Source organism: Tigriopus californicus, chromosome 7 (assembly GCF_007210705.1).
Source record: "Tigriopus californicus strain San Diego chromosome 7, Tcal_SD_v2.1, whole genome shotgun sequence".
Lineage (NCBI taxonomy): Eukaryota > Metazoa > Arthropoda > Copepoda > Harpacticoida > Harpacticidae > Tigriopus > Tigriopus californicus.
This window is the reverse complement of record NC_081446.1, coordinates 6705729-6720226: the sequence shown is the minus strand read 5'-3', so window position 1 is coordinate 6720226 and position 14498 is coordinate 6705729. Positions and strand designations below refer to the sequence as shown.

The 14498-nt window shown below is 45.1% G+C and overlaps 2 protein-coding genes across 2 annotated transcripts; one reads left to right on the top strand and one right to left on the bottom strand.

Moving 5' to 3' along the window:
* The first annotated feature begins 2343 nt into the window (after positions 1–2343).
* LOC131883299 (lipoyltransferase 1, mitochondrial-like) lies at positions 2344–6584 on the top strand. Its single transcript, XM_059230739.1, is given in 6 exon segments — positions 2344–2809; positions 3579–4233; positions 4291–4590; positions 4645–4752; positions 4929–5207; positions 5972–6584. Coding segments are annotated over 5 exon segments (1245 nt in total). The 5' UTR covers positions 2344–2809; positions 3579–3984; the 3' UTR covers positions 6281–6584.
* A 1397-nt stretch (positions 6585–7981) lies between these two features.
* LOC131883430 (adhesive plaque matrix protein-like) lies at positions 7982–13058 on the bottom strand. Its single transcript, XM_059230906.1, has 3 exons — positions 13044–13058; positions 11133–12983; positions 7982–9330 (listed from the first exon to the last, which is right to left on the bottom strand). Exons 1-3 carry the CDS (start codon positions 13056–13058, stop codon positions 8305–8307), a joined length of 2892 nt encoding a protein of 963 aa, XP_059086889.1. The 3' UTR covers positions 7982–8304.
* Positions 13059–14498: the final 1440 nt, after the last annotated feature.

Sequence of the window (14498 nt, the reverse complement as noted above, 5' to 3'; positions counted from 1 at the left end):
CCAATTTCACCCAGAAACCAGCGAAATAAAGAGTAGTCCCAGTGATTTATAAGAAGTAAGTTGAAGTCGGAATATTCAAAGAAGGCTTTTCCGGAAACTATAGTTGTAACAAAACGATATCAGTTGATAATAGCAAGGAAATCCAAAGGAGCATAGTATTGTGAAAGAATGGCACTTGGACTTAAAGGTTTACCCAATTGCTGCGGGCTTTTGCGGTACTTCTACGAAAAGTTGACGAATATACAACCAATGCTTGCTCTTTGATTTGTCGATTAGCGAGGCTATATTTTATGACACGCATCTCCAGATTTGAGTGATTGTCCCTCTAAGCCATGGTTTGGCCTTACTCTGAGGATTGGCATGTGTCCGTTTGTTAAAACCATTGGTCAAAGGAGGAAATGATGCTTAGAGCACGAAAATACGAAAAAGCTCGATTTATGGCTTGTTGGGAAATTCCGTACACGGGGAGTTCATGATTTCCCGTCGTTAACATTTGCCCTACAACAAGAGTTGATGAGTGCCCTTTCCAACTATTCCAGCCACGTGTCTGGAAACTACGACCATAAGACATCTTAAGGGAAGATTAACCTGTTCAACTTTTTGTTTCAAAAGAAAGGCTCATCACGGAAACTTGGGCAAGTTCGACCTACAACATTGAATTGAAGGGCAAATTTCTACCTTTGAACGACTCGTAACCTCAAGTTCAATATCAAAATTACCAAGATTGTGTGCAATTGGTCGGACAAAATCATTTTTATCTCAGACAAGCATTGATAATAAAACTCATACTCAGATGGCTCATATGATGGCCGTTATTAGCGCATCTGCCAACTGCTTCTTTATTGGACTAAAGTTTTAGTAAAATATTAGGTCTCGTAATTCAGGGAGCGGAGAACGCACGTTTCCAATGTTTCCTCTGCGGGTCTTCCTAAATAAATGGCAGCTATATTGAAGTGTCACGAAATTTCTGTCCGAATCAATCTAGGAATTGTGCCCACGATACGGAAAATTATAGATACAGTTATGACTAAAACACATTTATCTATGAAAACAAGAATATGCACGACCATGTATTGACAACCATGCTTTACCGGACATATCGAGAGCTAATCTTCTTGACAGAGCGTACGGTTTAGATAGTGCCGTCGCCATTGATATCCTGATTATTTAAAGACTTGTGCTTGACTGGACTAGCCACTGACAATGCGGGAAATTTAGTTCTTGAAATTGATCGTGATTACAATCCACGGTACCGTTTTCCAAACTTTTTGAAGGTATGATTATAAGGGAAGATATCATACATATAAAGAGAAATTAAACGCTTTTAACAAATCCTTCAGATAGTTCTTGACGGCGCAACTTTATAACCTCACATTGCACAGCCCTGTCGTCATTGGCCCTAAAACCCTGGCCGTAAGGGATATTTTGGGATGAAATAGTTCTTGGATCGGGGCTTGCAGTCCATCCGATTTGAAAATTACCGGACCGAGTCCCCGGAGTCCTGCAACCTCAACCATCTCGGAAATAAGAGGTTGAGCAATACGAATCATCACTTTACCGTGATAGGAGGCAATGTTGCTAGATCACGGAATATCTTTAATAGCCATTATCTCATGTCCCTTTTTATGAGGACCTGTGCCCGGAGTGTGACTTACTTGAAGAAAAATAACCTGGCGTGTAAGTCGGCCCGGGGTCAATAGACATATTCTCGGGGACTTCTCTCCAGTTACCAACTGAGCTCAATATGGGTCCCCAAGGTCCCCACGCATGTTCCTTGGCCTCTGTTACCAACTCGTTTGTGATGACACTTGAAGTCGTCTCATCTGTCCTCAAACTGAGTGACAAGGTCTTGACTGGCCTAATTTTTTTTCTTCAAATTTCTGTATCGCTTTTCCCCGTTCCCGTCCATTTGACGATCCACCCCAGACAACCCGCTTGGTCCCTGTTCGTTCACCTAGGAACCAAGTGATAAGCAAGTATGGGCTCAAAGTTCTTGGTTGTTAGGTGCTAACACGCGGAATCCTGATCTTTTTTAAACAATCTTCGAACAGAAGAGAGAGCATTCGAACAATCAGTCTTTGTTCTCTAATCCAGCTAGCTAGCTAATTAGTGTGGAACGCGATTCGGGGGTGGGGTTGATCGGGTCTTGGAATGAGTCGGCTCGGTCGAGGGCCAACCAGCCCGCCAGGAGCCGTTCTATCTTTATATATTAGTTTAGACTTTGAGAATTGAATTCCACTCAGCCATTGATTGATGGATGGATGGATGGAAGGGTCTTGATCCCACTGAAACAGTCTCTCCATCGGCGGTGCCCGCGTCCGTGCATCCCTGCCAGCCTCAATGGACTCAGCACTCGGCTCTGCCGAGAGCCACTCGCCAGCCAGTCAGCTCCTTAGTAACTTATTCTGCTCTGTAGTTCGGTGCGAGGGGAGGTCAGGCCCGTCGTCCTCCATGCCTGTGATCATAGGTGCTCCTCCGTCTGTTCACTGGATCTGGATGGACTTGACTGGGGGTACTGGCTTCATGGATGTGGCCTGAGAGTGTGTGGCTTTGAGCGGGTATCCCAAGTTCGGTCAGCTGGTTGGTACATGGTGAGAATCTTGATCGTACGGGCCCGAGACCCTGCCAAACAAGATCTGCCAGTGTCCATGCATTCAAAGAGTGGACTACAATTCCCAAGTTCGAATCATTCCAAGTGGTTTGTCTCATTCCATTGTTGGAAAACGTCCGGTTATTATCTCCCGCCCTTGACTTGCTCATTTGGACTCTCGCTCTTCTTCACGCCCACAGATTCGGATTGTCTATCCAGGTAACCCTAGGCCCAAGGGCTAACAGAACAGAAGTATGTCCGTGTCCTGACTGTCAGAAAGCGGTGTTTTACAATTCTAGCTAGCTCAGAAAAATGTCAACTTGGAAGGCAATCGGTCTTGGGATTTTATAATACTGTTTCAGAGAAGTAAGGTAACATTATGAGGGTCAATCCGGCATACCACCTGTTATTCAAGGTTGTTTTATTAACAAATATATCAATTGTGTGATGAATAACAAATACACCAATTGTGTGATGGAGCGATCGATCGGCGTAAGTCTGACCTAGATTCTAGACTGGATGACCTTATCCATGGGCGTTTGTTTGGGTTTTTACATTTGCGGGAACACTTTATTGCCGACATGATTGCCAGATTAATCCAGCACGCTTCACTTGAAAAGATCAAGCCGGGAAAACGTTTTTCGTCCGTTTCATCCCCATCCCCTTAGGCCCGCCTTTTCCTCCCCTCCTTTGTGGTCGCCTAGAGCCTGTGACGCCCTTTCGACCCAAGAAAACGTTTCCTCTCGGGCGTGCCCGTTGGCCTGGCTTAGCTTGGGCTGGCACTACCCACTTCAGGCTTGCACCCTATCTTATTGAAATTCCTCCCCTGACCTCAAAATCTATTCACATTCTCGCTCCCTCTTAGTTGGATCGTCCTGTTCCCAATTTTGTTTGAACCCCAGCTTTTGGATCGCCTCTCCCGATAGTTTCATTCGTTCTTGAGAAGAAAATTTTAGTGACTTCCATGGTTTGAACTCCTTACTTGCAGGTGACTAAGCGCAATTGAAACGCCACCGCCCACCCCCGCATTTGATACAGTTGGATTTTCATTCATGTTGGTGGCTTGCTGACACCACCCACGGGATCCAAATGCCCTCATTGAGTTCCGTGTTTCACGACTCTATTGTCCTTCGACGATCCGGATTGGATCGCCATTTGACGGCCAAGTGGTTCCATCTCACTTGGGAACTTCATTGCTACCTCATCCATTTGTCAGCCCCTCGGGAAAGTAATCAAACCTCTTGTTAGGAAGAGAAGCTAGTGGAAGTAGAGGTGATTAAATCGCTATACAGCATTGTCATTTGTTTGGAGTGAGTGTGTGCCACAGAGTGATTGCCAAACCTGCATACAAGTAGTGATTCATTGCAATTACTGTCCCTCGTGCCGCCGTCAAAATGGCCTTGAACCTAGTGGGCATGGCTCTAAAGGCCTCGGCACAGCGAGCTCTATCCTTGACGGTGAACCAGTCGGCATGCTCTTCAATTGGCCAGTGGGGTTCCCGACACTTATCCACCCGGTCAGAAGCCCAGATCTATCCACAAACCGAACCTGTGCGACAAGTGTTCATATCTCAGTCGTCAGATATCTTCACGAATTTGGCTTTAGAGGATTGGCTGTACCGTCACCACGACTTCAAGCGAAGGGTTGGTTGCATACCTTAAGGACTCTGTGGAAAATCATTATTTACTCTCATCTTTCAGCATCTTCTCCTGTTGTGGCGAAATGACCCTTGCGTTGTTATTGGTAGACATCAAAACCCCTGGACCGAATCGAACGTGCCTTATATCCGGAACTCGGATGTGGATTTGGCTAGACGCAACAGTGGCGGTGGCACCGTTTTTCATGACATGGGCAACATCAATTGCACCTTCTTCACACAAAGATCCGAATATCATCGAAAGCACAACTTGGACGTGATCTGTTCGGCCATTTGAAGGTTGACCGATTTAAATGTTAGCGTTAATAAACGTGAAGATATCGTCTTGGATGACAAATATAAGGTAATTCCAAAATCAATTGGTATCCGTCCAAGCTGGCTAATTTCTGCGTTTCAGATATCTGGTACAGCCGCCAAGTTGGGTAAGGATAATGCTTACCATCATTGCACTGTTCTTGTGGATGTGAATGAATGTGTTCTTCACGAGGCTCTCAACTCCAAAGCAGTAAGTATGACTAGCATTAAATCTCCGAATCCAAAGGCATCTTATTTACCCCTTGTAACCTAAACTCGATAACAGATCATACATTTGAATTCTGAATAGCTTTTGGATTACACAACTGATTATTTGCTCGGCTGACTTCAAAAGGCATGACCAGTTTTACATTTTTGGGGGGTTAGACCGGAGTCGAAACGCGTGCCACTCAAAGTGTGCGAGTGCCCGTGAAGAATGTGTGCGCTGTGGACCCCTCTGTAGATGTGGAATCGTTGCAAGAGTCTTTGGGCTGGGAATTCCTTCGGACTTCCTTGGATGGGCAAGATGGCGGAATGGAAGTGGCTTGTCAGCAGAGAGGGTTCCAAATGATACGCCCAGATGAGAGCTGGTTCCCAGGAATCACCAAACTGAGAGAGGAACTCCAAAGCCACCAATGGATTTTTGGCAAAACCCCGAAGTTCAAGGTAAAGTATTTAAAAATACATTTGCACTGTTTTGTTTGTTACGAAGTCAGATGGGAGCTCTCTCGCTCGGCCTGCTATCTAAATTATTGGTTTCCCAATTGAGGGATATTCCAGCTTCGTTGTCACATCACAACATTAATTATTACCTCACCTTTGGGAATGACCGCAAATTTGCCCATTTAAGTTGTAAGAGCAGGAACTTATCCTGTAATTAAATACCGCAAAGAAGCTTGAACTCGGCTTCCCTGGGATCGAACCAGGATTCGTAAATAGGAAAGCGGTTGCTCAACCAATACGGTACCCAAGCAAGCCTTCATTTGCACTGTATGAAATTTTTGGGAGTGATTAACACGTGTAAGTAATGAACTTCTTGGTCAAGCAAGATTTTCTCTTCGAATCAAATGAATGCTATTGTAAATGGTATGGAATGCTGTAAAAACAATTATCCCATGAAATAAGCCCTCGCATAACAATCTACAGTAGCTAGATCGCTAAATGTCTAATGATAGAGCCATTGTCACACAATGCAAAGATTGTTTTTACGACAAATCGCTTATTTACAACAGGAAATAGTTCGATTCTAAGAAGCCCATGTCGAGGGAGAGCATGATCAGTGAAAACCAAAGTTAATGCTTTTGAACACTGCGATAAAGATGTCTCTATTACAAAGTTAAAGTAAAAGTTACATCTCCTTGGATGGCTTATTAATATGACATAATCTGGAAAGTTCACTATATTTTTTTGTTTGGGTTTTATTCCACTAGATCTCCAAACGCTTTGATCTTCCCGAGAAGTTCTTCTCCTCGGTGTGCTCGGTGAATTCGCCCGAAATCGTGGTTGAACTCGAGGTCAATCAAGGCACCATTCAGAATGTTCGAATTCAACTGCCCTTCGGCCTTTTGGACGCTGATTTTGACATCTCGACCCTTATGCACGGATTGCCTTTTGGTGCGGACCTCCCCAGACTAGTCGAGGACAGACTTCTCGCTCAGTCTCATGAGGATCCGGCCACGAGGGACAAAATTGAATTCCTCGCCAATTGCGTGGAAAAATTGACCCGTGACGTGGTTTAAGCAACCAATAGAAAGGCTAGTGGGTCTGTTAGTAAGTGAGCGACTGAGCCCGTGTGTTCGCGAATGAATGAGTCAATGTTTGAGTCAATGGATTAACATTTACATAAAGTGAGAAAGACAGAACCGAAAGAAAAGACACAACTGTGTGGTGCAAGTTGGGGTCAAATAGTCATCCTTGTATTTTTGATACGATTCCTCTTTTCTAAATTTATAGATCGCTCATGTTCAGTCTGAAAATAATATGCCATTAAATCCTACCCTGAACGCAGGTATCAGATATCTGAGTTGTCGGAACAACGTGCAAGTGGTGTCTTATTTCTTCATTTAGTTAAAACCTACCCATTGCGAGCATAAATGACTTTTAAAGCGACATGTGAACAAAGTGACTACAGTTATAACAAAATGACCACTTTTTATTTTGTTCGAATCATCGAATAAAAGGTTCTCAACATCAGTGTTGAACTGTTCTTGTCCCTTCCCAACTCAATCTCTGTTGCCGTCAGAAGCTCTTATAATCTGATCTTGATGAGAAGAGAAAGGAAGAGAGCTCCAATCAATTTGGATTTGGATTTGCCCCTGAAGTTCTGGCGACTAATGAAAAACCCACTTTGCCCAAGATTGATGGGAAAGGTTCGATTCTTTTTTAATACAAACACAAAGTGTTTGTGTCTTTTTTGACAGATGAGCCAATCATCTCTTTCAGAAGGAGAGGAGGGATTTGCGGAAATGATTTGGAGGCTTGAGGTGGGAGAAACAAAGCATTGATTATTCATGAACAACCTACCACAACCCAATACCCCTCTATGCAAGTCTAAAGCTAGACTCAAAATAAGCTCGGATCTTTCATCTGGGTATCGATGAGAGATAGTTATTGCCCGTCTCAATGGGTTCTTGCTTGTTTCTTGATTCTTCATAGTTATCCGAGGTATTAGTGGTACTTCCTAATTTCCTAGGGTGATCTCTTTTCATTTTTCTCTTGCTCGCAATATAATGAGCTTGCATCTAATCTCTTTCTTTGCTTTGTATCGTAGGTTCATTTGATACCTTTTGTTGAGTCCCCTTAATCTCTTCTGCTTGGTTATGATTGGCAACTGTTGCCTTCCCCCTCTTCTATGAAAAGCCATCGGGACTACAAGTCAAGTTAAAGGCGTTCATCCCACCAGGAGCTATAATGCTAATGATAAAAGAAGCAAGAACAACAAACACCAGCCGCAACAAAAAAAACAACTACTCAATGATAACAACCACCAACCATATCTTGAAAAAAGAATGGAACGACCTTACCCTAATTTTGTCATTACTTCAAATGCAATTGCTACATCTCTTCTGGTTGTTCTTCCCAGTGTAGTAGCACCCGGTACACGGTATGCGCAGTGCGTAGCTGGGGAAGAAGGTGCCTCTCCCACCTTCAACTCCGACTTCCTCGCCGACCTTGGCCTCAAGTGAACGAGGTCAATTATTTTCGCTCGTCTTTGAGCTCCAACGAGTGCTCCTTATCGAAGGAAGAACGCTCGATGGAGACCACGATAACACAACTCGGAAGTGGAAGATTCACCCAGTGGCCAGGTTCCATGTCGGAATTTGGTGTTACCCAGCGATTACTTGAAGGGTTAATTGGGTGATCATATGAAGTATCTTGATAAGTCAAACCTTAAGGACGCGATCCAGAGAGAATACGCAGTTGGACCGTTGTAACGCCAATGAGAAGACACATCTGAAAACAATAACATGCTTTTATTTCATTTGAGCGGTGTCTGTCTTGTCTATCTTGTCAGAGCAGAAGTATCTATCATTTCGCAAATAATGTGAAACAACATAGAATACCGAAAAGAACACAATATGATGATGAGAACTAAAAAATTGGCATTACTCGTGGTAGTGGAGTTATGGGAGGCCAAGAAACACGTACGAGCGTACAACATGATTGGAAACAAACATGCAAGGTACGAGTAAATAATGAAATGGTCGCTTTCAAATTGAACTAGAGGGGAATGGATCCGCAAAATGAGTCTACATTCAAGAGGTTAAAGTTTCTTGAGAATGGACAGGAGTGTGGATTGACTAGGTCGATAAGTTGTAGGCTCTATATAGGCCGTAGATGGAGACGGCGAGGCCTGGCTTTGATTAGGGTAATTGTTCGGTGAATAGGGCCCGAGAAAGTGATTGGATTTCAAGTTGACTTGATTTGCCGTGGTCGTGGTTTCTGGCCGAGATTTCTCCGTAGACGTGAAGATTTTTCGAGCCGGGGGCGTGGGTCCTTCATAGGTGGTGGTCATTGGGTTTAATCGAAATGATTCGTAGTGACTTGTGGTACTTGGTTGAGTGGAAGCTGTGGTTTGCCGCCTGGTGGACGCCACAGATCTTGCCGTAGTCTCGTCTCTGTCATCTCGCCTCAGTTCACGGTTGTCGTTATTGGTCAAGGCTTTGGTCCCATCGGGAGTGTTGTGCTCTGGTGAGGGCTCAAAGTGAGGATATTTAGGTAGAAACCCTCGAGCTTTTGGATTCCGGTCTTGTTCGCGCGATGTTTGCGTAGTGATTTCGTTTTGACTCTTTCTGCGTTGGTACGAGCTCTGGTGACGAATGTTGCGTCTTCTTATAGGCCTCGGTCTCGGTCTTAAACCCGCTGATGGTGCCAATGTGGTCGACGAGAACAGCGGTGTGGTGCTACTGGCAAAGCTGGAGGTCCTTCTGGATAGAGTCGTTTCAGATTCTGAAGGTACGTAGTACGATTGTACGACGGATGGGGAGAAATCAAACACCGCATTGTTATCCACGTGGTTTTGCTCGTATGCATCAGGAGAATAGGGGGCAGATGCTGGTGGTTGTTGCTTGTAGTAGCTGGGATCGGGAAAGACGGGCACACCTTCGTAGGTCACGGTGGCCTTATACCCACTTGCATCTGCCACATAGTTTACAATTTGAACCCGACCATCGGGCAAGGCCACCTTGTAACTGCCCGTCGTAACACGTCCTGAGCTGTCTTCAACTCGCGAGAAATCGTTCCCTGAGCGCTCATCTTTGACCCCATAATGGAACGAGTAGGGTCGTTTCTGAAACAAAAACACGAGAACCATCATTCAATGAATACCAACGACCTCTGTGCCTCAGATTTCTATTCTGTCCAGATCAACTTGACATCTCTTCAATGAAACGTGTTCATGGTGTGTGAATGGATTTCAAGATGCACCTCAGCCAAGGTCGTCAAAGACATGATGATGAAGAGGATGGTGATGACGACGACGAGGAAAAGGTTCGTTTGAAGAGGCTTCATCGCTGTTGTTGATCAAACCTAGTCGTCATCATCATCATGGTGATCATCCATCGTCATCGTTTTCGTGCCGCTGTGCATGCATTCCAAGGTGTTCATCGAGTGTTCGTGTCAAAGAGCATGCTCAAAAAATAAAAGCTCATTGGCGCTATTTCTCATGCCTAAAGAGGCGAATGAACCGTACCTACGTACAAACCGTGGAAACACATGCACATGTGAACCGTATATTCATGTACTGTACACGTAAAAGCGTGCGCTACACGTGTGCGTAGAGGATAGGTCCAAAAACTCAATCTGAGCTTTACGCACGTGTTCTAGTAAATAAGGTAGATTGAAACCCACTTAAACCACGTGCAAATGCTCGAGGATGTGCGTTGGGTGACCCCATCTGACCTCCAATGCGCTCTTGGATGTCAAGGGGTTACCAGAACCTGCATTCACATTTTATATTCCAATCCGACAATCTGTATGGCGACCGATGAACAAGCCACAAAAAAGCCCTCCTCACTAATTCCCGTAGATCAAAAGGAGGATTTCGGGCCCCGACCAAGGTTCTTTGTGCAACTCGTAGATTGTCTCTTATGTAGGTATTAAGATCATTGCCAAAGAGATGAATCGACCTCATTCGTCTTCATTTCTAATTTCCGAGACTTTGCGTCTCCTCCATCTTTAGAAGACAGAAGTTCGTGTTTTGCAGACAAATAAGCGTGCAAGGTTAATGGTTTAATTCTGATTATCCTCTAGAGTCAACGACTCCGGTGAAGATGGCACAGTTGGTGGGTTGAGGGCATTGCGTGCCTTGGAGGCTTAGAAACTGATGATGGGATGACACCAAATCGGAAACAACAACATCCACCAAGACAAAACCCGACACATGGAATCAATTCCGGGATCGCGTTTATACAGGCTCAGCCGAGTCAGTCAAGCACTCAGGTACACTAACGTTTTTGACACCTACTGTAGTAATGGCAAAACGCAAGTGCAGCGTCATTTGCGGCGAAACAACGAGTAAGACCTCGCTCGAGCAGTTCACATTGGCCGGAAAAAACAGTGAAAAAGCCCGGTATTTTCATTGCCTGAGTGGAACATCGACAAGATAATGCTTTTTGGGGTATTCCTCAGAGCGATGGACTGGTTCATTACGTCGGGTAAATTGTGGGACTTTTTGCATTGTTGTAATTGTTTCGATCTTCAAATTTCTGAGTTACCTAGCGCTGCTATCAGTGTCAGTCTCAAGACACTCAATGAAAATCAAGTACGTTTTTGCATGGCAAAAAAATCGATATTTCTTCCTTGCTTCTATGTCATTGGTGTCAACTGAACGAGAACTGACACACCCGTTACTTCATTGGCAAGCTGAAGAGTAAAGGTTGCCCACCGTATCTGTGGGACCCCTAGTGACCAGAAAAAAACTCCATGCATTTTACACAGTGACTGACTACCTTATACAAACAGAAAGAGTCCCCTTGAAAAGATGGAGCACAGACGCAATCGCCGTCCTAATGCGAAACACGAAGAGTTCATCCACACAAAGGTTTATCTCTCATGCTCGAAGCCCTGACATTTGGTGAATGAATTTCTTACCTCGTAGCCAATTTCATCGTCTTGCTCGTTATAATCTGATTCGTATTCATCTTGAGAGGGCTCAGAATTGTACCCATAACTCGTGGTTGTCGTTTGAATAAAGGGCTTCGTTGTTGGCGATGGGGACCCATACCCCGGGGTCACACTTCCATAGGCACTGGTCGGTGCAGGAGTGGTCGGATATAGTCTAGTTGGACTACTTGGGCTATGATATGGAGACGACCCAGGTGGGCCTCCATACGTGACCTCTGGTTGCGGAGAGTAAGTTGGTCTTGGAGACAAATGAGTGGTATGATGGACAGGTTTGAAACTAGGTGAATACGAAGGGTTCGGGGTGGAATGGTAAGCTGGCTTAGGATGGGATGAGTACGATGGACTGGGCGTTGAACGGTAGCTAGGTCTAGGACTAGGCGAAAATGATGGGCTGTGAGTGGTATGATATGCCGGATGAGAACTGGGCGAAAAAGACGGACTGGGAGTCGAGTGATAGGAAGGTGTTTGAGAGGGTGAGTCCGAGCCGTAAGGAGGCTGCGTTGTCGAAAAGTAACTAGTTTGAGGATTTAAAGAGTGACTAGCTTGAGTCGTGGAGTGATATGAAGGCTTAGGCGTAGAGTAGTAGTTTTCCGGCGTTACCGTGGGTTCCACTCGACCCAAAGGTTTTTCAGAAGGTATTAGCGACTGTCCAGCTGAGTGATTCGGCGCACTTGTCGTAATAATGGACAAAGGCTTGGCTCCGCCCTGTTGGTTGTTGTGGTTGGCGTGTCTGTATCTACTAGAAGCAGGCGTGGTGTAAGTTTGCGAAATAGACGAATAATTAGGTGTTCGCTCCCCATAGGAAGGTTCGTGGTCATCATCAGGAGTGGTTTGGACTTTTGGAGTGGTGGAAGGGCTCTGGGGTTTGGGTCGAGGTCGAGGAGAAAAGGCTGGTCGTGGAGAATAAGCCGGCTTAGATCTGATCGGCTTGGGAGTTTGTATGTAAGAAGCGTACGCATAATTCTTGCTGGGCTTGGGTGCGAAGCTGGTGGCCTTATTTTCTGTCGGACCTTTATATTCTTTGGCAGGCGGAGCAGTAGAAGGAAAGTATGGGACGGCTCTCACTGACTTAAAAGAGGAACTGAATTCGTCGATAGAGGCGAACTTGTCCTTCTCGAATAAAGGCAATTGCACTGGAGAGTAGGTTCTCGTTGGCGATAGACGGGTGGTTTTCGGAGTAGTGCCTTTGGTCTTGGCCGGCTTTTTCGTCGGCTCTGTTGTCACTGCACTTGCATTCTGGGTTGTGTACCTTTTCGGCGGCAATGGCGTTGCTTTATTGGGCCTGGGCTTGGGGGCAAATGTTGTCCTTAAGCCATGATAAACAGGGATCAAACTTCGACTCTTTTGGTAACGTTTCTTCTTCACGATCCTTCTTCGTTTTCCCTTTTCAGACCAGACTTTAGGCTTCTTCTTCTTCTTGGCCTTGACTCCTACCTCTTTAGCCTTGTCTGTGGCCTCTTTGACTGTGGTGATAGTAATTTCCTTCGAACTTTCAGTTGGTTCATACTTCAAGGGCTTGTTAGTGACACTTTCTCGGGTCGGAGATTTGGAAAAAGATGGGGTAGTCGGGAAAAATGCATGAGGAATAGGCGTGGCAGTACCATGATAATCTACGTGAATGTTGTCTAACGGCGGAGCTGGTTTATTTGGCTTGTAAGGCTCTGGTTTAGCATTGACTTTGTACCTCGATTCGATAGCTTCCAGATCTACCGGTGGTAAATTTGACTCAGACTTTTCCTCTGACACTGGATAAATCACGGTTAGATCTTGTGTCCTAACATTTCGAATGATGACTAGCAACCCCAAGGCAGTAGTAACCTGTAATAATTCAGAATCATGAGCTCCTCCGAATGGTGAGAATTGTGTCAATGCTCTTACCTGATGGAACCACATTTTGGTCCAAAGTGGATTATCGAAGCACACAAAGTGATGCAAGGAGAAAAGCCTCGCGATACGATTAAGTCAATTGGTACCTGAGCAATAGCAATATCGACACCATGACATCCACTACGTAACTGACGCGTCTTCTAAACTTGGTATTGTTGGTGCCAATCAGGTGTCTCTCGAACCTTGAATCTCTCAAGATCCCTTTCCGTTCATCAACGATGGCTTCAAGCATCGCTCGTGTTGCCATTTTGTCGCTGGTTCTTCGTACGCACTGTGTGCGATATCCACACCATCCAGTGTCTTTTGGGGCGGCTGTCTTCGTCCTCGCCCACTGCCTTCAAGTTCAACCCGGTGTGAGTGCACGTCTCACGTCTATGTATGCATGTGTAGTTGGGTCCATACGCACGTATGCGTCAGTCTATAGATGTCAGCCCATCGGTCTCAGGCCCCGACATCCGAGGCTGAGGGTTCAAGCGGTTAAAGCCCACACAATGCCTAAGACGTCTTCCGATCCAGAGAAGAAGTCCTAGAAAAGCGGCAAAGGATGAGGCGCATTCACCAGTCAAGACATCGAAGAAGAAGACGAAGTAGAGAAGTAGAGGAAGATGGTGTTGTTGTTGTTGGTGGTGGTGGTGGTAGTAGTAGTAGTGGTGGTGGTGATGATGATGATGGCGATGGTAATGAAGAAGAAGAAATTGAGATGCCCTGAGCGCGCCTTCGCAATTGCCCTTCTTCGTTTGAGTTAAGCACTATCCTAACCACCTTGAGGAACAAGCATCCGCTGATATCGCGGATAGTCGTTAGCCTATTGAAGGGCCGTCAATCGAAGCAACGGAAGTCATCGTTGAGAGCTAAAAGAGGTTCCTAAAACATTTGGGTCCTAAATTAAGTCACAAAAACCAACAATGAATGAGGTTGCCAAGAGACACATTGCTCACAAGCAAGCTGTCTAGTCTATGAAGGGGCTACAAGGGTTTTAGAGCTCTTTTCCATGAGATATCATTTATCAGAGTGTTTTTGTAATCTTAATGACTTGACGGCAGTTTTCTAGCGACTGAACTGAATACTAGTGACCCAAATGTGCAGCGTTGAGTGTTGGTTTATCAATCTCTTCTCTTATCGCGAGATGGAAAAAAGTTAAATTTTGACCGGTGGAGCGAGGATTTCCATCTGAAAGTAAGCAAAACTGCATCGAATGCATTCATTTGGTAGAAGGAGTGGATAAAGCTCTAGTGGGCGATAACGGGAACAGCGTTGCCCATCATTCAGCACCGCAATTTAAAACTTACACAACTACTATTGTTTGGGCAGAGTCATCAGGGTCTTTAATTTAGGCCATCGTATGCACTGATTGCTTTTTAGAGCTCACTTGGCAATGTATCCCCATTCTCGGGCTATCTTTCAGAGCTTAATTGCATTCAATTCTTCATTGATAACCATCTTCAA